This window comes from Terrapene carolina, unplaced genomic scaffold (assembly GCF_002925995.2).
Source record: "Terrapene carolina triunguis isolate 2854851 unplaced genomic scaffold, T_m_triunguis-2.0 Scaffold132, whole genome shotgun sequence".
In the NCBI taxonomy this organism is placed as follows: domain Eukaryota; kingdom Metazoa; phylum Chordata; order Testudines; family Emydidae; genus Terrapene; species Terrapene triunguis.
The window spans coordinates 24,434,456-24,458,875 of NW_020664483.1; the positions used below are offsets into that span (position 1 = coordinate 24,434,456).

General features: G+C 41.5%; 1 protein-coding gene across 2 annotated transcripts in view; it reads right to left on the bottom strand.

Annotated features, from left to right (window-relative positions):
- EML6 (EMAP like 6) overlaps positions 1-24,420 on the bottom strand; it is a 321,992-nt gene that overhangs the window by 124,839 nt on the left and 172,733 nt on the right. For both annotated transcript variants that reach the window (XM_024215452.2, XM_026653192.2), the window contains exons 9-12: positions 18,079-18,335; positions 14,509-14,721; positions 3,108-3,275; positions 365-471 (exon numbers count right to left, since the gene is read on the bottom strand). In XM_024215452.2, coding sequence (XP_024071220.1) covers positions 365-471; positions 3,108-3,275; positions 14,509-14,721; positions 18,079-18,335 — 745 coding nt within the window. The remainder of the gene's footprint in view (positions 1-364; positions 472-3,107; positions 3,276-14,508; positions 14,722-18,078; positions 18,336-24,420) is intronic.

Consider the following 24,420-nt stretch of genomic DNA (forward strand, 5'->3'; position numbering starts at 1 on the left):
AGTTCTTGATTTTGAAACTTTAATAGTGTTCTTTTAAAGTAGTTTTTATGTGTGATATATTATAATACAGGTTGGGTGAAACCTCATTGAAGCTGGTGGGCATGATAATAAAAGGGCATATCTACCATACTAGTATATGGCTTTTTCTTAAACTCTTTTCAAATACTCATCTGTAGCTAAAGTACACACTACAGTACTTTTATTTTGTATATTGGTTGCATAACCAGCCTAAATATTGCCAAAATATTTTTTCTCAAAGTAGAGTGATGAATTTGCTGCAACTTTATTTTAACTGGCTTTACTGAAAAGTTATAGTGGATTATTAGGCAGCTGAGTTTACATCTGTAAATTCATTTTTACTCACTTGGCGATCATAGTTGATTTGAGCTTCCTGCTCAATATCTGAATCTAGCTCTGGCACATCAGATAAATCAGAATCTGATTCTTCACTGTATGAATCAATACCACCCTCTGCATAAAAATTAATCCACATGTAACAGTTATTATCTAGTCAGAATAGAATATTATGTCACATTTTCACAAATTTTTAGACTACCAGGAATTAATGCAAAACCTTCAGAAGCTTTAAAGTGTTTGCAAACGTTCTATGGACTTGATGAACATTTCTGGTTTTGTATCACAAAGGCAAATACAGATAATTCTCACACTTCAATGCCAAGGTCTCTATTGTAAAAACCTGAATAACGATTAGGGCTGTCGATTAATCACAGTTAACTCACGCGATTAACTAAAAAAAATTAATCGTGATTAAAAAAATTAATCGTGATTAATCACAGTTTTAATCGCACTGTTAAACAATAGAATACCAATTGAAATATATTACATATTTTGGATGTTTTTCTATATTTTCATATCTATTGTATTCTATCTTGTAATTGAAATCAAAGTGTATATTATTTTTGATTACAAATATTTGCACTATAAAAATTATAAACAAAAGAAACAGTATTTTTCAATTCACCTTATACAAGTACTGTAGTGCAATTTCTTGGTCATGAAAGTGCAACTTACAAATGTAGATTTTTTTTGCTACATAACTGCACTCAAAAACAAAACAATTTAAAGCTTCAGAGCCTACAAGTCCACTCAGTCCTACTTCTTGTTCAGCCAATCGCTAAGACAAACAAGTATGTTTACAATTACAGAAGATAATGCTGCCCACTTCTTATTTACAGTGTCACCAGAAAGTGAGAACAGGCATTTGCATGGCACTTTTGTAGCCGGCATTGCAAGGTACTTACGTGCCAGATACATTAAACATTCGTATGCCCCTTCATGCTTTGGCCACCATTCCAGAGGACATGCTTCCATGCTGATGACACTCGTTAAAAAATAATGCGTTATTCTCCTTGGGGGAGAATTGTAAGTCCCCGGCTCTGTTTTACCCGCATTCTGCCATATATTACATGTTACAGCAGGCTCGGATGATGACCCAGCATATGTTGTTCATTTTAAGAACACTTTCTCTGCAGATTTCACAAAACGCAAAGAAGGTACTAAATCTGAGAGGTACGAGGTGTGGAGCATACTTTCAGAAGTCTTAAAAGAGCAACACTGCGATGCGTGAACTACAGAACCCAAACCAACAAAAAAGAAAATCAACCTTCTGCTGGTGGCATCTGACTCAGATAATGAAAATGAACTTGTGTTGGTCCACACTGCTTTGGATTGTTATCGAGCCATCATGAGCATGGACGCATGTCCCCTAGAATGGTGGTTGAAGCATGAAGGGACATATGAATCTTTAGCACATCTGGCATGTAAATATCTTGCGAAGAAAGCTACAAATGTGCCATGAGAATGCCTGTTCTCACTTTCAGGTGACATTGTAAACAAGAAGCGGGCAGCATTATCTCCTGCAAATGTAAATAAACTTGTTTGTCTGAGTGACTGGCTTAACAAGAAGTAGGACTGAGTGGACTTGCAGGCTCTAAAATTTTACATTGTTTTATTTTTGAATGCAGGTTTTTTTTATAAATAATTCCACATTTTTAAGTTCAACTTTCATGATAAAGAGATCGCACTACAGTACTTGTATTAGGTGAATTGAAAAATACTATTTCTTTTGTTTTTTTACAGTGTAAATACTTGTAATCAAAAATAAAGTGAGCATTGTACACTTTGTATTCTGTGTTCTAATTGAAATCAATATATTTGAAAATGTAGAAAACATCCAAAAATATTTAAATAAATTGTCTTCTATTATTGTTTAACAGTGCGATTAATCACTATTCATTTTTTTAATCGCACAATTAATCGCGATGAATTTTTTTAATCGCTTGACAGCCCTAATAATGATTACTGCAATTCACGCAACTGGGACTATAGCTTATCTGTAACTACCTTTTATAGTGATGACATGCAAAAATTATATGGTCATCCTGAAATATTGCATGATGTGTGATCCCTCTACTTGCTTGAAATAATGTGTTATATCACATGGAAAAAATCAGTTAATTTCTGCAGGGCCTGAGACAATGTGAAAGATTTCCTGCAGGGAAATCCAATATTTAGCAGTTGACATTATGTAATGTATATGCTTCTGTTGAATATTACAGGCACAATGTATATTACAGGTGCAATTTTAAAATATGACCATTTAAATTGTACACACAAATCTCACATATTCGTATGCATATTTGCACATAGACACACAAAATGGCATTTACACAGCTAAGTGCCTTTTTCATGCACAATTAGGATTTGTGTACACAATTCAGGTGTCCAATTTTGAAAACTGACTCTGATCTAGTACATCTCTCCCTCTTATAAGTTTCTTATATTTGATGTGTGTTGAAAATATCCCTGCTTTCTTCCCAGATATATTCTTTGAATCCTGCAAAAGGATTATTTAAGTGGACTTTGCCTGGTCCATACACTAGTCTATCAACTCTAATTAATCTACAGGAGAGCAAAAGGCCCTGTGCATGCTGGATGTGTGGCATTCCAGAGATTAATATGAAAAATATTTTTCTCTTCATCCAACACAACCTTCTGCGTCAGTGCTACATATTTCTTTGATTTTTATGAAATAAAAATAACAAAGTAAATATCATAAACAAATTTTCAGAAATGGTAATTTTTACCTTGGGATGCTGTTTCAATGATTCCATTTGTTACACTTTCTGGAATAAATCTCCACTGAAAAACAGAGTGATCAGCACCTCCTGTACTTAACACCCACTGAAAATCATGTGACCAATGTACATTAGTTACATGTGCTGAGTGGCCAGCATATTTTCTATATTTAGCTCCTAAAATATATAAAAATAAAATTGTTAAAAGTGAAAATAGCCACTGAATGAACAAATTATATAGTTAATTTTAAAAAAAGGTGACAGGACAGTACATATAAATTGTTTTTTTTAATGGGACCATACATTAAAAATCTGCCTTGTGGCTTGTAATCTCTTGCAAATTTCCAACATTTCAAATCAAGCTTCCACCATCCTAACTGTTTCATTATATGTCCCAAAAGATAGAAGGTTATTTTTTAAAATTTCATACTGAAATAAAATACAATAAAAAGCCAAATCGTCAGCAAAGTAACAGCATAGTGTGGTACAATTATAAAAAAGCACAAGGTTCAGCAGTGCTATTGAAACTCTTGGTTCCTCAAGGCAACTGTATGATAACGTAGAAATGGTGAAATGATTAGACTGCAAAAGAGAAATATGAGCGAGTAGGCAGCAACATGGCAGTGCTGGAGTTGGTCTTAGGGGATACCATTTACATATCTTCTAAGGGTCTGTCTAGATTAGGAAAGGAAGTTGGAATTAGCTAACAAATTTTACCTAACCCCAACCTTTACTGTACACACAAGGTCAACAACTTTTAGCTCAATATAGCTGGTCAAGGTCAGGTGACCTTGATCATTGATCGTTTCCTAATCTGGATGAAATTTCAGACAGAGTATAACAACAATAGAAGTCCTTTACCAAAACAAAGTAGTGATGGAATTATAAGATATTCTCCAGTCCCCTCTGTATAATTCTGAAAGCCTGACCAGAAAATGGAGTAGAAACTATTCTTAAAACTAGGATGAAGAGGGTCCCTGTCACCACCAATCTAATAAATAACTACCGATGAGCTACCTAAGAAAAATGAGAACAGTAGCTCAGTAAGTTCAGTATTTCCCAAGATAAAATAATCTTCTGAAGTTGGATTCTGCATGCCAACAGTGCAAATGTGTGACAGAGAGAGACACACACTGCCCCTTTAAGTACGCTGCCCTTTTACGTAGATTGGCACTCAGCAGTCTGAAGCCTGCTTGTTCAGACATAGCAACAGCTGCCAGCAAGCTCCCTCCATCCTGAGCCCTGTCCTGAACCCTGTTACGTCCCACCCCCGCTTTGTGGAGATGGGGTACAGGGGCAGGGGGACACCCTGACATCAGCGCCCCCTCTCTTCCCTGATCTGCACAGCAAGCAGGAGGCTCCCGGTAGCAGCTGGGCATGGGCTCCAAGGCAGAGGGCAGGAGCAGCACAGCAGTGGGGGGAGGGACACCTGAAGTGCACAGCACTTGATAGCCTGCTGGGTGGCCACCCGGCCGCGCAGCTTAGAGTGAATTTAGATTCTGACCTATTTATTTATGAGCTTGTGGGGCTGGAATAAAGGTTGGTGCCCTAAGGAAGCATTTAAAGTTGGGATTTGTACAAAACTTCCTTTTCTTGAACATGCTGAAGACATTATACTACAAAGGCTTAACCTCTTTGCCTATTAAGGCCACATTAACACCTCCTGGACTATGTCAAGGCTATACTTAACATATTAGTTAAACTATGGACTTTGCACCAGCCAGTAGAATAAGTTCTATTCATTGACTTCTTTTGAAAATCACTTCACACAAATATCCATTTTGAACCTGTCTGGACCAGGATAAGGATTGGTTTTTATACTATGGATGATTGACTTTTGCAATAGCAGACCTCCTCTGTGAGACAGAAACATCCAAAGGTCCAATGCTAAGTTAATCCTGCCTGAGAGTCCAGACCTCTTCAGTCAGAAAGGCATAAAAAGTATTTATCTTTTGTATAGTCCTGGAAAGCAGTGGAAAAGGCAGGGAGGCATATGGAAGAAACATTGCCCAACTTTGTGAGAAGTCATTCCCCACATCACATCTTGACCTTTCCTGAAGAGGATACAGGTCACTTTATTGCTGTTTCCAGATACAAAGAGGTCAATCACTAGCCTGCTAACTTGATGAGTGAGGATTTTTCTGGTGCTAATTCCACAATTCTGCCATGCAAGTCTTATTGTTCATCTTTCCCTTAATGATCAGTGCACACAGAGATAGGAAATTTTGCTTTGCCAGGACAGGAAAAGTTGATTTTTCTCTCTGGGATAGGGCTGATCGTGTTCTTTGTAGTTTATTTATGAAAACCACATCAGATACATTAACTGTGAACTCTACGTCATTGATGTTTATCTTCAAGAACTAGGGGTCACCAAATGAAATTAACAGGCAGCAAGTTGGAGGGTTTGGAATTGCACTTTGTCTTCCTGAAGGAACTTGTCTCTGAATTCCAAAAACTTGCAGTAGTTGATGAAATCATACTTCACAAGTAGTGCCTGATAACTGGCTATTCGGAATTGCAGACTGGAAGATGTAAACACTTTTTTCCCTAGGAGGTCCAAGCATTTAGCCGCCTTATCTGAAGGGGTGTCTTGTTGCCTACTCCTTTCTGGAGCAGCCTGAACAACCAGGAAATTCAGGGCAAGATGCGTGAATAAAAATTCTGCTTCCTCACTTGGAACAAAGTACCTCTTTTCTGCCCTCTGAGGAATAGCTGCGCATGTTGCTGGAATATTTCACTACTTTCGCCACTATAGGATATGACGGAGAGCACCACCGTATGACACACTGCATTCTGTAAAATGTCCAGGAGTTTGTGGGATGTCTCTTGGACTTCCTTCAGAGGAATCTGGAGTATATCAGCAACCCTCCTTAACAGCTCCAGGATCTGCTTGTGATCATCCAGCAGAGACAGTGAGACCAGGGCAACTGCCTTGTTAGGAGATGAAGATGATATTCTTGGCAGAACCAGCAGAACTGCTGAATCCTCCACAGGCTCCTGAGCAGGCCAGATTGGTCTCTTGGTGGAGAAAGGATAGTGTGATTCTTGATAGGACTGTACCACTTCTGAATACTGCATGTATGGGTCCCACATCCCCAGTAAGGCCAGTGAGAAGAATCCAACATGGGTTGAGGCGGTCCCCGTAGCATAGGTCGTGGGGGAGCCCAGGAGATTCTCAATCCTCTATCTGGGCTCACCTTCTGTTGTGGAGATGATGTCAGTCCCTCCTCAATGTTGAATTGTCTTGAAGAGGAGAATGTAGGGTTCAATTCTAATGGTGGTGCCAGCAGTATGGTAGGTGCTGCAATGCCCCTATTGGTAGACAGACTGGAGACCAGCTTCTCCCTTTATACTGCTCATGGACTGATGGTGTCAGAACCTCCCTAGATAGGACCAGATACAATAAGATCCAATAAGATGAGAGACTGCAGATCTGGGAGGATACTCTGTTGTCATATACCTCTCCTCGGTTAGTTTCTCCCCATATTGACAGAGCCAGTGTATGAAATCCCTTGGAAGTCAAAACTTCACTATGTGAGCATGAAGGTACCATCAGTTCAAGGGACTCTCTGTGCTTTGCTGGTACTGGCCTCACAATGGCAGTCGTTGTTCGTTACTGATGACAAACCAGCTGTTGCAAACAGCGCTGGAGCTGAAGCACCCTTAGTTTTTGGAGCCTGCAAATTGGTGCAGCGACTCTTCAGAGTTTCTGAACCTCCTGGGACAGGGTGCAAAGAGTCACGCAATACAGGAAGTGTTGGGGAAGAAGCACTCCTCTTAGAGGTGGACTTCAAGGGGCACGTCTTTCTAGACTTTTGAGAATGCCTTCCCTGAGAAAAAGAGTCCTTGGCTCTATTCTTACTCATCCCTGTGTCCAAAGTAATGGTGCTAGGAGGCATGTTTTTTTAAGCTTCTGACGAGAATAAGGGAGGGGTGGTCTCCTAGCCTGGATATGACTGAGCCCTCATTACACACTGTATCAGATTCCTCTTCAGTTTGAATTCCTGTACCTGGTAAGTTTGGCTGGGGAAGGAGCAGCACATACTGCACTTGGCGGAGATGTGCACTTCTCTGAGGCAGTACAGGCACCTCTGACCGTCGTCACTGACCAAGGCAGCTTGAGGGCAGAAGACGCAATTTTTGAAGCATGAAATCCAAGGCATATTCCAAACCCGAAATCAGGAGCAGGGAGGCAAACTCCCAAGTCCTAACTAACTATATTGAGTAAATTAATAACTATCTAACAGAACTTTATATATACAATATTTACAGAATCAAGTAGAAGGATCAAATCTATGGACATTGTAGGCTCTGTCTCAGACTATGTGGTGGCAGAAAAGAATTGGAGAAACAATCAGTCCACACTGCCCCTTATACTTTTGATTTGGTGCAAGAGGACAGGAACAGCGCAGACACAGACCAATGAACACTACTAGCATGAATCTTCCAGTCTCAGGCACATGAAGTACATGAAGGAACACACATAGGGACAGGCATTTGAACAAAAACTGCTAGTTTCACCTGTTGCAATCTGGTTGCTACACCTGAACTAAGCCTGTCAGCAGCGCCATCATAGTATTTTCCATGACAGTTGTTGATCCTCAGGATTAGATGCAATAATATATCTTTAATTATTGATACGATTACCTACGCTAGTGAACCAACTGCATTGTACAATCATAGAATCATAGAATATTAGGGTTGGAAGGGACCTCAGGAGGTCATCTAGTCCAACCCCCTGCTCAAAGCAGGACCAATCCCCAACTAAATCATCCCAGCCAGGACTTTGTCAAGCCTGACCTTAAAAACCTCTACGGAAGGAGATTCCACCACCTCCCTAGGTAACCCATTCCAGTGATTCACCACCCTCCTAGTGAAAAAGTTTTTCCTAATATCCAACCTAAACCTCCCACACTGCAACTTGAGACCATTGCTCCTTGTTCTGTCATCTGCTACCACTGAGAACAGTCTAGATCCATCCTCTTTGGAACCCCCTTTCAGGTAGTTGAAAGCAGCTATCAAATCCCTCCTCGTTCTTTTCTTCTGCAGACTAAATAATCCCAGTTCCCTCAGCCTCTCCTCATAAATCATATGCTCCAGCTCCCTAATCATTTTTGTTGCCCTCCACTGGACTCTTTCCAATTTTTCCACATACTTCTTGTAGCGTGGGGCCCAAAACTGGACACGGTACTCACCAATGCCAAATAGAGGGGAATGATCACGTCCCTCGATCTGCTGGCAATGCCCCTACTTATACAGCCCAAAATGCCGTTAGCCTTCTTGGCAACAAGGGCACACTGTCGACTCATATCCAGCTTCTCGTCCACTGTAACCCCTAGGTCCTTTTCTGCAGAACTGCTGCCTAACCATTCGGTCCCTAGTCTGTAGCAGTGCATGGGATTCTTCCGATCTAAGTGCAGGACTCTGCACTTGTCCTTGTTGAACCTCATCAGATTTCTTTTGGCCCAATCCTCTAATTGTTTAGTTCCCTCTGTATCCTATCCCTACCCTCCAGCATATCTACCACTCCTCCCAGTTTAGTGTCATCTGCAAACTTGCTGAGGGTGCAGTCCACGCCATCCTCCAGATCATTAATGAAAATATTGAACAAAACCAGCCCCAGGACCGACCCTTGGGGCACTCCGCTTGATACCGGCTGCCAGCTAGACATGGAGTCATTGATCACTACCCGTTAAGCCCGACGATCTAGCCAGCTTTCTATCCACCTTATAGTCCATTCATCCAGCCCATACTTCTTTAACTTGCCGACAAGTCTCAATACTTTTTCCAATTAGAGAATCGAGACTGTTTGAAAGCTTGAGCACCAGCCCAGGCCCAAACATCTACCCAGGAATTTTACAGTCCCATAGCCTGATTCCCTCAAACCTGAGTCAGCTGACCTGGGCCAGCTGCAGCCATGCCACGGGTCTTTTATTCCAGTGTCAACATACCCACTGTCACTAGAATCAGAATAAGGGAGCCACTGAAAGTCACCAAACCAGGGTAAGCTGAAAGAATGAACACTTCATAAACATCCATGTCATCATCTACATATCACACAAAACTCCTTGCTCTTTGTTGGAGAAGACTGTTTCATCTATCATTATCATATACCACTTCCCAAAAATGTTCTCAGAAATATTCCTTACAATTTTAATTGCCATGATTATCTCACTTTCAATAACTGGACTTCTGAATTTGTCTTGACTCTTTTTCAGCCACTTTGAAACATAAAGAGCATATTTTTCCTGCAAACAAAGAAATTTAATAAAGTTGTAGTTCACCTCTCCACTGAAGGGAGTATTTCAAATGAAAATCTTTGTCTTGCAAGATAACATATTCCAAAGTATTTTCAATATTTCAGAGTTCTTGTCTTTTTTCCAAGAGTACTGAAAACTTAATATGTCACCAACATTCTCTGTGGTCTTTGAAGAATATCAACTATTTCCTAGTAACACTTGTCTCAATACTTTTTCCAATTAGAGAATCGAGACTGTTTGAAAGCTTGAGCACCAGCCCAGGCCCAAACATCTACCCAGGAATTTTACAGCCCCATAGCCTGATCCCCTCAAACCTGAGTCAGCTGACCCGGGCCAGCTGCAGCCATGCCATGGGTCTTTTGTTCCAGTGTCAACATACCCACTGTCACTAGAGTCAGAATAAGGGAGCCACTGAAAGTCACCAAACCAGGGTAAGCTGAAAGAATGGCCTTGTCTTCCAAAGTTACACACAGGGAAAGATTTAAGTCATGATTGGTTAGGTGTCTCAGAAATGTTAACAGTATCAGGCAACTGGCATTTGATTCTAGTTGCAGGCGATGGCAGAGATAACTCAGTTGATTAACTTGTTGTTGAAAATGTAGCTTCCTTCTTTTTAATGAGCCATGTTTTAAATGATTTCACTTTAGCCCCTTTAAAATAGACTTTTATTTTGTACTTCAACGAACAGAGGACAGGCAAATAGAGGGAGTTTGCCTGGGAGTTCACCTGCAGGGAGTTTGCACAGAATGTTTTTGCCTTTCAGGATCCTGTGAGCAGTACATTCAATGTCTGTGGGGCTTCTTAGAAGGAAGACATGGATAGTGAGCGATCAGTTGCTGTGACCTGCTCAGAATGTGCCATGTTGTCTTTCTCCCAGAGGACAGAAGTGCCTTCGTCTGTATGAAGTGCAAGCTGGTCTGCATATTGGAAGAGAAGGTTAGAGGACTAGAGAGCCATGTATCAACCCTGCGTTGCATCAAAAAAATGAAGATTTTCTGGATAGAAGTCAGGGTTTGGTTCTGGAAGGAAAACATGCTGAAGATTCAGAGAGTGCAGTGCAGAGCAGGGAAGACTATTGGCAGCATGTGACCGCCAGAGGAAGAAAGAAGAGAACCTATGTACTCTCAATGCAGATGGAGGTGCGAAACTGTTTTCAGACTCTCTGCACAGGTATTAGTGCGGAGAAGGATTTGGAAGAGACCTCTGAGGGAAGGTATCAGAAGGAGACCCCATCAGCCGGAAGGCATGTGATGCATTGTCCTAGGGATGGGGGTTCCATGACCGCCACTCCCAAGAGGAGGAGATGGGTGATGGTGGTCAGGGACTCCCTCCTAAGGGGGACGGAGTCATCCATCTGCCGACCAGACCGGGAGACTCAAGAAGTGTGCTGCTTGCCTGGAGCTAGAATCCAGGATGTGACAGAGACAGACTGATCAAGACCTCGGACCACTACCCCTTCCTACTTCTCCACGTGGGCACCAATGATACTGCCAAGAATGACCTTGAGCGGATCACTGCAGACTATGTGGCTCTGGGAAGAAGGATAAAGGAATTTGAGGCGCAAGTCGTGTTCTCGTCCATCCTCCCTGTTGAAGGAAAAGGCCCAGGTAGGGACCGTCAAATTGTGGAGGTGAATGCGTGGTTACGCAGGTGGTGTTGGAGAGAGGGCTTTGGATTCTTCGACCATGCGATGCTGAAGAGATGGGAGCCACCTAACGAAGAGAGGGAAGAGCATCTTCACAGGCAGGCTTGCTAACCTAGTGAGGAGGGCTTTAAACTAGGTTCGCAGGGGAATGGTGACCTAAGCCCAGAGGTAAGTGGGGGAGTGGGATACCGGGAGGAAACACAAGGAGGAGGGTACAAGACGGGAAGCCTCCTGATTCATACTGAGAAAGTAGGGCAATCGGCTAGTTATCTTAGGTGCATGTACATGAATGCAAGAAGCCTGAGAAACAAGCAGGAAGAATTGGAAGTCCTGGCACAATCAAGGGGGGGGCGGCATTTCGGGGCAGGACCTTCCGCAGCTGGCGGCGCTCCTGCTGATGAGGTTCAACAAGGACAAGTGCAGATTCCTGCACTTAGGACGGAAGAATCCTATGCACCGCTATAGGCTGGGGATCGACTGGCTAAGCAGCAGTTCTGCAAAAAAGGACCTGGGGATTACAGTGGACGAGAAGCTGGATATAAGTCAGCACTGTGCCCTCATTGCCAAAAAGGTCAATGGCATATTGGGCTGTATTAGTAGGAGCATTGCCAGCAGATCGAGGGAAGTGATTATTCCCCTCTATTCGACACTGGTGAGGCCACACCTGGAGTACTGCGCCCAGTTTTGGTCCCCAAACTACAGAAGGGATGTGGACAAATGGAGAGAGTCCAGTGGAGGGCAACAAAAATGATCAGGGGGCTGGGGCACATGACTTACAAGGAGAGGCTGAGGGAACTGGAGTTATTTAGTCTGCAGAAGAGAAGAGTCAGGGGGGATTTGATAGCAGCCTTCAACTACCTTAAGGGGGGGTTCCAAAGAGGATGGACCTCGGCTGTTCTCAGTGGTAGCAGATGACAGAACAAGAAGCAATGGTCTCAAATTGCAGTGGGGGAGGTCTAGGTTGGATATTAGGAAACACTATTTCACTAGGAGGGTGGTGAAGCACTGGAATGGGTTACCTAGGGAGGTGGTGGAATCTCCATCCTTAGAGGTTTTTAAGGCCTGGCTTGACAAGGCCTTGGCTGGGATGATTTAGTTGGTATTGGTCCTGCTTTGAACAGGGGATTGGACTAGATGACCTCGTGAGGTCTCTTCCAACCCTAATCCTCTATGATTCTATGACTCAATCACTACTCACTTAGTAAGAATGGTGCAAGATTACAGAATAAAACTAAAACTAAAACTAAAACAAAACCTTCCCCCCCAATACTCTGAAATATTTAGCTGGCCTCTTGGTATTATATAGTCACTATGTTCTCTGTAGAACAGACTACAATGTGGCAGAAAGAAGAATGGGAACAGCCTACTCCTGATCTGCTAATTATTATAGAAAACAATGACTTTTCTGTTTTGCTTATGTAACTCCCTTGGTTCCTCTCTCACCCAGAGACAACGACAAAGAAAACACTAGAAATAAGATGGCAGCTTGAGGTCATTTGACCTCCAGGCCTGATGGGACTTGGGTCACAGGCTACAAAAGGACAGCCAAAGAATCACAGTCTAGCCTCTCCACTTTCTTAGTGAAAAGAGCATACTGACAGGGGTGGAGAAAGATGTGAAGAGACAATCAGGAGGCTCTAGGAGTCAGCCCCAGAGGAGAGTCAGCTGGCTGGACCTATCTCTGGTTTCCTCCGAGAGAGAGAATCAGAAGTCCTCATGCACAGAGACAGAAAGAGTATCAGTAATTTTGTGAAATGGGGGAAACAGTCAGCCTAGCTGAAAAAGAGTGGGAGAAGCACAGATGGTGAGCCCCACCCAGATGCACAGATCTCACCTCCCAAGAAGAGGTGACCCTGCTTGCTGAGCTATTTCCCAGCCAGGGAAGAAAGGAGCCAGAGCCTGCTGCAGGAAAGAACTTCAACCCAGGCCCAGTTACCAAGAACCAGCTGGTATCCTGGGGGAAAAGATAGGGACTTCAAGCAGCTGAGGCCATCACAGACTGTTCCCTGCTAGGCTGACGAGAACAAACTGAGTTATCCATGGACCGTCCCTGCTACAACAATTAGGTAATGTGAAAATAATTTTCAACAACTATTACTTTTAACTGTAGTCCTTCCCAAATAAAAAAAAGTTGCCTATCTCCCTGCCTGATGAAAGGATTTGGGAAAGACTGCCTGTTTTCAAGGTACCCAAAACCGAGAATCCCCTTGTTACCCTCTGCCTCCAGTGAGAGGGAGTCTTTCTTGGGCTAGCTGGGTATTAGCTCCCTGACACTGCTACTGCTACTGCCATTTCAGCCACTCAAGGTGGGCTTATGCCAGCCCTTCCTTTGCCTTGCAGGTTAACAACAGGTACACCCCAATCTTTGAATCCCTTTGAGTCATTCCCCTGTGATATCCAGCCCAACACTGGCTACTCTCAGAAATTCCAGATCCTCTGCACCCCAAGATGTAGTGTAGCTTGCCAGTTTTACCTTAAACCACTGTTCCTGTAAACCACGCAGCACTTGTGAGCACTTATAATAAAACAGAAAATCATTTATTTAAGTAAGAATTAAGATTTAACTAGAAACAAAGTAGAGTGGTGGAAACAAGTGGTTACAATACTAAACAAAATCATAAAATGCAAACGTGAGTCTACACTTATCAATAGTTACCTTTCCTAGCTAGTAAAGTAGACTTCTCCCCAAAAGTTCAGAGCACATCTACACTTAAAACACTGCATTGGCACAGCTGCACCGCTGTAGCACTTTAACGAAGATACTCCAAGCTGACAGGAGAGAGCATTCCCATTGGCATAGTTAATCCATGTCCCTGAGAGGCGGTAGCTATGTCAGCAGGAGAAACTCTCCCATTGACATTGCGCTATTTACATGGGTGGTTAGGTCGGTATAATTACATTGCTCAGGCATGTGGATTTTTCACACTCCGAGCGACATAGATATACCAATATAGGTATGTCGTCTAGACCAGACATAAGTCTGTTGCAGAGCTGATCGGTTTCTCAATAACCAGGATCCAAACATTTAAAAAAGCCCTCTCCCCAGTCTGTCTCATCAATACATGAATATATTATGCTAGTAAGGAGATGATTTTTATAGGACAGAGTTATAAAGATGCTATGATAATAACAATAGCTCAATTGCAACAAGTGGATCTTTTCCAGAATAGTGAAATAGGAATATTTTACTAAAAGACAAGGGTCTAAAATATGCAGGGGAAAAGAAATACACTCTTCTGGAAAGTGATTAGAATAGTCTTATTTGACATCTGCTTATATTAAGTGTTACATAAGGCAATACCCACTCAACTGATCATTTTAGAATCAATGGAACATATTCTCTCCTATGTGCACATCATTCTCATTAATATTAATGGCAGTTTTGAATGGACATCAAGGGGAGATTAAATTCCCAATAATTATATTAGTATACTATCAGTGTAATATGGCATACATTCCGTGGCAGTTTAATTACTTAATTCCTGAGATGAAAACTGTGTCTTACCTTTCTTTAGGCAAGGAAATTTGAATAATTTTACAAATCCAAAATCATCTCCAGTCACTAGCACTGAGCTACTGTAATTTCCATCCACAGAGTTGACATCTGTAATGTTGGTATATTTTGGCCAAATTCCATTCACTTCAGGCCCTATCACACAGGTCCATGAGGCCCAATGAATTCCTTTGATCTCATCTTTGCTTGTTAAATGCTTCCCAGCTGAAAATAGTCAAATTAATATGCTGTTTCACCAATTATCTTTCCATTAAAAAGATGCTTTTCTCCATTATAGTTAGTTGTGTGTTCTTTTTGAGCTCAGTGTTTTTATGCCAAGAAAGAAAGATTATTTTATTTTAAATAAACATGATCTATCTGGTTATGATTTTTCCTAGATCATCACTGTAGAATCTGAGCACTTTACAGATTATCTAGATCCTGATTTTACACCATTTTGACTCAAAAAGTCACATCTTCTATAGCAGTTCTACAAAAGAAATGCCTCTAACTGTACAGTTACATATACACATAAATAAAGAGAACACTTTTAGGTGCTATAAAATTAATAAAATAATATATACTAATTCAAATTTTGAAATGAGGATTAAAATTCTAAAATATCCTATCCTAAACCTACCTCCATTTATTAACTTCACTTTTACAACTGGTACAGGAATTTGCTTTATTGGATTATATAATATCAATTAAATGAGAATATTTGGTTAATCTGTCACTATACAATAACTCTTTACATTAACAAAGACTTTTCTATGGGTAATAGCTTTCCCCTAAGTTAATTAGGCATGTTATTACTTCATGGTAATCTTTAATGCTCCCTATGTAAATAGCATTTCTGAATGTCTTGTATGTACTAGGAGAACATAATTGGGAAAAAATATTAGCTGACAAACATTTTTATTCATGTTTCATTTGCAATGATTGCAAGTAATCCTATTGTATTAAGATTGTATCAGCAACACAACATGAGCTGATCAGCAGAGTAATGTTTGAAGTCAAATTTCATTGAAGAATAATTTCAAGAATTGTTATGAAGAACTTTGGACTTGTCCCAAGAAGACTATAACAATTCTGTAGGGGAAACAAAGTTAAACTTACCACATGTGATAGAATGCATTAGCTACATTTTAAACATATAAGGAGATGTCAGCTGAAAAGAAAGCAATCTAATTTTAAAACTTCACTAAATTAGAGCTGGGTCTAATTCTTGGGGGTGTCAAATCCAGGGTTTTGGTTCAAGCTCATATATACAGTAGACATTAAAAATTATCTGAAATCAATTAATTGTAACATTTCTTTTTTCTTCAAAATTGTTAAATATAGAGTAAATCTTTAGCTTTCATTCTAAAATGATTATAAAGCTATTAGGGATGTACAGCCCACTGGATTTCTTGGCCAGAAGAATATTAAAAACATTTTAATCTAAATGTAAATCTATTAACAATTCTGAAGTGCCTGTCACTATATTATCTGTGTGCTGGATATGCTTAATTTAGCCTTTAATGTGCCACAATTTATTGAAGTAAACATTTTTTCCTCTGTGCTACTCATTATTTAATATTAGCAAAAAGACTTTCAAATTGTTATTCCCCAGGACATATGTATATTACATGCAGATATGGAAACCTCAAGTGATGCAAACTTTGAGAAACAGAGGAATGCTGGTCATAAACTGATTTTTTTAAAGATTTGTTCATTTTAAAGTTAACACAGTGATGACAATTAAATAAAGTTTAAAATGAGAGATTTAGGTAATCATTTTTAAACTAGTTTTTACACTCATTTTGATGAAGACATGTTTTAAACCAAAACAAAATCTTTTCCTGTTATTTGTCATATTTTTCTAAATCTGAAGGGCAGTTTTAATCTAGGTACTTACTTATTAAGCTTTAAACAAAATTAATGATTTTTACTATGGTAGCACTCAGAGGGTCCATGCAGGATTGTGATCCTGTTGTGCTAGGTGCTGTACAAATACATACGATCAAGCCCCAAAGAACTTATTATGTGTTTGTCCTTTCAAATGTATAAATAATATAAAGAACCTTTAAAATTCTAAATTTTGGTGCAGGCTAATATATTAGCTTTTCACTTTTGGTGATCTGGATTCAAATCCTGGCCAAGGTCACAAGTGAAAATGAGTTTAGTAGTCTCATCATAATCTTTATGTTGTTAATGTCACAAAACCATTACATAGTTTGTCATGACTAGTAGATCTGGCCAAAACTCAAGATTTGCAGTTTGGGAGAAACAAACAGCAATGAAATGGACAAGAATGTCAATTTTAGTCAGCAGCTGCCTGGGCTACCATGGTATGCGTATCCAGGGTAGCCAGGGCTGGCTCCAGGTACCAGCCCACCAAGCTTGTGCTTGGGACGGCACCTGGAGGGGGGCGGCGTGGTGCTCCGGCCGCCGGGGAGAGCGGGGCCACAGCCGGGCTCGCCGCCCTCCCCCCGGGGCTCCGGCTGCCCTCCCCCCCGCGCCCTCCCCTCCCCAGAGCCGGCCCTGAGGGTAGCCATATCATGCAGACTGCCCCAGGGCCAGGTCTCCCAGAATCCCAGCTCCACAGCAGAAAGCCCATAAATCCTGAAAGCCCCAGCTTGAGCCAGGGTTGTCATGGCTTCCAGGCTCCCTGCTGTGGGGTTCTCTCTGGTGGTGTGGGGTTCCATCCAAGAACCTGCAGGTTCCCAACACTGTGCCCTGGAGCCTGGATATCCTGAGAGCTCTGTCTCAAGACTGAGTTCTCATGACTTCCAGGCTCTGTGATGCACAGCCAGGATCCTAGACCATGGAAGCCTGGGCATGGTGGGGCATGGGACTCCATTTTCTGACCAGCTCTTATGATTAGCAGTTTTTGTTCTACATAAGATCAATATTGGAAGAGTGGACAAGTTTAGGTTTAAAGTGAATTAGCTACTCTCTTGGGTAGAATGAACTCTACTCTCAGTCCCTCTTTCTAATACTAAACTCGTTACTACACTTTAGGCTGTACAGCTCTTCAAACTGCTGTTACCCATATATTTCCAGTCTTCTGCTGAGGACTTTCTGGCATGATCTGTGTTCATGATTTCCAGTGGCCCTGTCAAAGCTTAACAGTGTCATTTTGGAGTGCCAATAATTATTGTGGAATTTTGAAAATGTTTATATTTCAAGGATACATTTGACATTTACCCAAACATTCTTAATAATTAGTTTAACCACCAATTCCAGAATTATGCATTATATGAATGGAATGAAACCAGTGTATAACAAAGGGTGGCTTTTTCAGACATTAATGATGATCTAGAATTTATTTCTTTAGTGAGTCAGTATATAATATAACTAATACTATGGGAAATGTGCAATTAGATGAATACTGATGTGGAGAGATATTTCTTTTACTAAAGATTAATATGAATTGTAAATATATCTGATTTTATAAGTAAACAATAGATATTTAGGTAAATAATAAACAAGTGTTTCTGCTTTGAGATGTAAAATTTGAATACACATATTGTATTGTCCTCTTAGAAACCATAAAACTAGCTTATTTGTTCATAAATCTAACTTCTCTGAACTTACATGGCATTTTGTAGAACAGTCGCTCTCCTGCACCATCATTGGTTTGCAAGAATTTACTATCCACAGACCAGTCAATATGAGTAATAAAACTAGAAGACTTGTTGCATTCTCCTATCTTCTTGTATCGTTGAGCAACTGCATAGATATCCACGAGGCCATCATTAGAACCCACAGCAAGATAAGAGCCATCTGGTGAAAATTTCATTTCATGAATTACTTCCTTTCGGTCTTTAATATGAACTACCTCTGTCATATCTCTGAAAGAACCAAGAGCAAGAATATAAATTATGGACTTGTAAATATGAAACCCAAAAATATTTAAATTAAGACAGACATACTAAACACTTTCTAAAAGCAAAATCAGACTTCAGAAGTCAGAATCCTCCATTCTGAAAAGTCTCTGTTGCTCTTACTGTCTATACTCATAAGTTTTTAAGCAAAACAAACAGGTTTATATCTAGCAAAGTGACTTTACCATTTTGACTTGACATTTATAAACATTTACGATTCTCTTTGTTATACTCCTTACGGCCAATTAACTGCTTTCATCTTGTTTTTTTCTAGTTTAGAAAGAGAAATGACTATACCTCTTTGTAAATGTTTTTCATTAGAAAGAAAATTATGAACTCAAAATATGAACTGCTACTCTAAGTTATGTAAAGTATATTTGGGGATGTAATGTAACTCAGTAGCCCACTGTTTTCCATTATAGTAGGATAAGTTAGGTTTTTTCTGTACAAGAGACTACTTAGTATCAAAGCCAGTCAGCATTATATTGATTATATTATAGACTGTGGCTCTAAGGAAGATTTTTGGAGATGAAGCTGCTTGTGTTACCTCATGGAACTTTTAACATTTTTAAAATAATGTAGTTTTTAGTTTGCTTCATTACTGCTATGTGGCCTCAAAGTTTATAAATTTGAATAAACTTTAATGAGACTTTTCTTGTTGCAGATCTATCACAGAATTCAGAGAGGAGAATAAACAACATTAAGAGTAGGAATAGACTGTGGGATTTGGTGGTATTAGTGGTGAAGCTGGTCAAGGAATGATTTTTTTTCCTCCTCAAGAAAACAATTTCTTTTCATTGAAATGTTTCATCAAAATGTTTTGGGTATTACTTGAAAACCCAAAATCTGAAAAAATGTTGGGTTTTGGTTTTTCAAACAAACACTCCAAAATTGTCAAAGAAAACACATTATTTGTTTGAATATTTCCATTTTGTCATAAAGAAATTGGTTATGAACCTGTCCTGTAACTGTTGTTCTTTGAAATGTGTTGCACATTTTCATTCCACTTCAGGTGTGTGCATACCCAGTGCACAGTTGTTGGGGATTTTTCTCTCAGCAATAACCATCAGAGCAGTATGTCCATTTTCTGCTGCCTCATGCCACCATTCGAAGCTACAAAGGCAGAGCTTCCCCCAACCTTCCTCAGTTCCTTCCTTCTAGAAGATTCAGACAGAGAGAGGAAGGAGGATGAGTCATGGAATGGACAAGTGCAACACATCTCAAAGGACATCAGTTACAGGACATGTTAGGAACTGCTTTCTTCTCCAAGTGATTGCACATGTCCATTCCACTTCAGGTGACTCACAAGTAGTTTGATCAGGAGGTAGAATCAGAATCTATCTGAATAATGATTGAAGGACCACATGTCCAAATCTGGCATCATTTCTAGACTGCTGAGAGATGGCATAAAGTGAAGCAAAGGTATGAACTGATGACCAAGTTGCTGCTTTGCAAATGTCCAGAATAGGCAGCTGGCCCAGAAAAGCTGCATGAGATCTGGTTGAACGTGCTAGCATTCTATTCAGTGGCAGAACATCAGCCAAGTCACAGCACAAATGAATACAAGAAGAAGGCCCTTCATTCTGTCTGTAATTGCCAGGAACAATTTGAGACAATGGCCTAAATGGTTTAGTCCTGTCCAGGTAAAATGCTAACACTCCTCTAATGTCTAATGTGTGGAGCATCTCCTCATCCCTATGATTATGAGGCTTACGGGGGAAAAGTTGGTAAATATATTGCCTGATTAATGTGAAAGTGAGGTCCACCTTGGTGAGAAACTTCAAATGAGGGTTTGTTTTTGTAGAAGATTGTATATGGAGGTCCAGAAACTAGTACTTGTAATTCACTCGCTCTCCTGGCTGAGGTGATTGCATCAAAAAAGTCTATCTTTATAGAGAGATGGAGCAATGAACAGCTAGCCAATGGTTCAAAAGGAGGACCCATTAGCTTTTCTAATGCCAGGTTTAAGTCTTAAGGGGGAATAGGATCCTGTACTTGAGGATATAAACCCTGCACGAATCTAACTGTCAAAGGATTGGAGAAAAATGAACAATTATCAATAGGTGACAGGTGCCACAAGGACTCCTCGTTGTTTTAGCTGCTAGATAGATCTTGATGGAACTAATGGCAAGACCTTGTTGTTTCAAGTGTAACAAATAGTCCAACACATGATGGAGCAGAGCCCAGACAGAGTGAATGCCTTTTTGCTGGGAGCAAATGGAGAATCTCTTACACTTTGCCAAGTAAATAAACCCAGGAGAAGGCTTTTTGCTATTTACAAGTACATCTTGAATCCCCTTTGCACAAACCTCCTCCTGTTAGCCATGGAGCAGCTAGACTATCAGATGGAGGGCCTGCAGGTTAGGGTGGAGGAGGTGACCATGGTCCTGAGAGATCAGGTCTGAGTCCAGTTGGTAGTGGCAATAGAGCTCTGTATAAAAGGGTCAGCTTAGTAGAAAACCAATGTTGCTGAGATCATACTGAATCTATGAGTATGACTCGAGCATGCTGCTGCCTGATTTTCAACAACATTCTGGATAGAAGTGAAACTGGGGGAAATGCATATGGGAGCTTGTCTGTCCAAGGCAACAGGAAAGCATCCATCAGAGACTGTGGGCTGTGACCTGCTCAAGAACAAAACTGATGACACTTCCTGTTGACTTTTGTTACAACAGGTCTATATGGGGAGTCTCCCACAGTTGGAAAATGTATCTGGCTGTGTCTGGTAGGAGAGACCATGGTTACTGGTAAAAGATCTGCTTAATCCATCTGCAAGATTGTTTTGAACACCTGGAAGGGTGAGAGGCTTTGAGATGGATTGAGTTAGCAATACGAAAGTACCACAGCCACATTGCATCCTGGCAAGTTGACCATGCCCCTCTTTGCCTGTTCTCATAGAACACGGCAGCTGTATTGTCTGCGAGTATGAGAAGATTTTTTCCCTTGTTATGGGGAAGGAAGGCTTGATATGCTAGCCAGATGGTCCTTAGTTCACTGACATTTTATATGTAGGGTTAAATCCTAAGCAGACCATAAACTTTGAGTTTCAGGGACCACAAGTGAGCCCCTCAACCTAGGGCAGATGTGTCCATAGCTATGGTCAAAGATGGTTAAGGAAGAGCAAACAGAACCCCTCTATACACACACACCTTGAAGGGTCTCTCCACCAGTCTAGAGAGGCCAAGATTGGAGTGAGCTCCTGAACCACCATGTCTAGGGGAAGACAAATTGTAAATTACACCGATGCCAGCCACCTTTGCAGCTTCCAGAGACAGAGCCTGGCAAGTTAAACTACATAAGTGTATGAGGCCAATTGCCCCAGAAGTTTGAGGCAAGTGCATACTATCATTGGCCTTCAGGTCTAACACAATGGCCAGCATAGTCTGGAATCTTATCTGTGAAAGGAAGGCCTTGGGTTCCATAAAGTCCAAGACTGCTCCTATAAATTCTACATTTTCTACAGGTGACAGGATTGACTTTTGTATGTTGATGAGCAACCCTAGCACATTGAAGGTGTACTGGATGACAGACACACTGGACAGTACTGAGCCAGTTGTCCAGGTAGGGAAGAACTTGAACTCCTGACTTCTTCAGGAATACTGCCACCACTGTAATGTAGTACTTTGTGAACACCCATGGAGCTGTGGACAGGCCAACCAGTAATATTGTGAACTGGTAGTGGGATTGATTTACCAAAAACCTGAGGAATTTTCTGTGGCTTTGATGTATTGCCATGTGAAAATACAAGTCTTTTAGGACAAGGGAAGCATACCAGTCTCCAGGGTCAAGGGAGGAGATAATGGAAGCCAGTGTGACCATATGAAAGTTTATTTTCTTCAGATGTTTGTTGAGCTGCCACAGGACTAGTATGGGTCTGAGTCTTCCCTTTGCTTTTGGGATCAGAAAATAGTGGGAATAAAACTCCTTCCCTCTGCATAACTGAGGAACTTCCTCTATGACTCCCAGCTGGAGGAGAGATTACACCTCCTGAAGGAGGACCGCCTTGTGAGAGTGGTCCTGAAAAGGGATGGAGAAGGAGGGTAGAAGTGGGGATAAAAAGAAATTGAAGGGTGTATCCTAATTCTTCTATGCTTAAGACTCACTGGTCTGTAGTGATGCAGGACCAAGCACCCACATAGTTGGAGACCTGATTGGCAAACAGTGTTCTAAGAGAGGCTGGCATTCTGGAAACTGGTAGGGTGTTCTCGACAAACACATGCAAATATTTACTTAGAATTCGCAGGCTGTGTGGGTTAATGAGGAGCTGAGGCAAAAGGAGTGGGTGGTCTTCTGCACTTTTTTCTGGCTAAGTCTTGGTGACAAGGCATGAAAGCAGGATAATGGTGAGGCTGCTGAGGACAGAACAGTTTCCTCTTTGGTGTAGGTGTATAAATGCCCAAAGATTTGCGCATCAGCCTAGAGGCTATGCAGCTTGTCATCTGTCTGCTCAGAGGAGAGTTGCGACCCCTCAAAGGACAAGTCCTATAAGGTCTGTTGGACCTCTTGAGGAAGACCCAATGACTGGAGCCACCAGTATCTGCACATCATAATGGCCGATGCCGTGGCTCTACCTGCAGTCAACAGTGTCCAAACCCACCTAAAATGAGATTTTGGCCACTAATTCACACTCATCTACCATGGTGAGAAATTCCTGCCTTGCATCCTCTGGCAATTTGTCTTTACGTTATAATATATTGTCCCAGAAGCTACAGTCATAGTGGTCCAGCAAAGCCTGCTGGTTACCAGTCCTGAGCTGCAGCTCTGGTGTCAAATAAAGTTTTCTGCCTAAGAATCATAGAAGATTAGAGTTGGAAGAGACCTCAGGAGGTCATCTAGTCCAACCCCCTGCTCAAAGCAGGACCAACACCAACTAAATCATCCCAGCCAGGCTTTTGTCAAGTAGGGCCTTAAAAATCTCTAAGGATGGAGATTCCACCACCTCCCTAGGTAACCCATTCCAGTGCTTCACCACCCTCCTAGTGAAATAGTGTTTTCTAATATCCAACCTAGACCTCCCTGTAACAACGCTGACTCATCGGCGCAGTGCCTCCTGCTGGTCAGTCTGGGAATTAGCTCATCCAGCTCAGGAGCGCCCTCCTCTATCCAGTTTCTCTCCTGCCCTTACCTGCCCCTCTGAAGTCTCTTTATCTCCACCAGTTCAGGCCCCGCGTCCCACCCGAACCACGGTGCCCCTTACCTTGGGGTGCTGCCTCTTGGCAGTGTCCCCACACTCTGGGTCTCCCTTCTCAGGGGAACCCCAACCCCCCTTGCCTCAGCGGCTACTGCCAGTCATAATCTAGGCCCTTCTCTCAGGGGCAAACTGCAGTCTGAAAAGGCCACTCATCAATAGCAAGGTGGTTGGACATGTTGTCTTTTCTTGCCCTGGCTGCCTCCCTGCAGCCCTAGTACCTCCTCAGGCCTTTGCTGCAAGGCCTCAGCCTGGGAGGTTGCCAGGCCAGAGCTCCCCAGCTCAGCCTGCCCTTTCCCAGTACTGCTCTGTCCAAGGTACCTGTCATAACTATGAAGGGAAGGGTAACAGCTCTCTGTGTACAGAGACTCCAAATCCTTTTACCTGTAAAGGGTTAAGAAGCTCGGGTAACCTGGCTGACACCTGACCCAAGGACCAATAAGGAGACAAGATACTTTCAAATCTTGGGGGGGGAAAGGCTTTTGTGTGTGCTCTTTGTTTTAAGGGGTGGTTCGCTCTTGGGACTGAGAGGGACCAGACATCAATCCAGGTTCTCCCCATCTTTCTAAACAAGTCTCTCCTATTTCAAACTAGTAAGTAAAAGACAGGCAAGGCGTCTTAGATTTACTTTGTTTTCTCAACTTGTAAATGTACCTTTTTACCAGAGTGTGTATCTTTGTTTGCTGTACTTTGAACCTAAGACAGAGGGGGGTCCTCTGAGCTCTTTAAGTTTGATTACCCTGTAAAGTATTTTCCATACTGATTTTACAGAGATGATTTTTACCTTTTTCTTTAATTAAAAGCCTTCTTTTTTAAGAACCAGATTGATTTCTCCTTGTTTTAAGATCCAAGGGGGTTTGGATC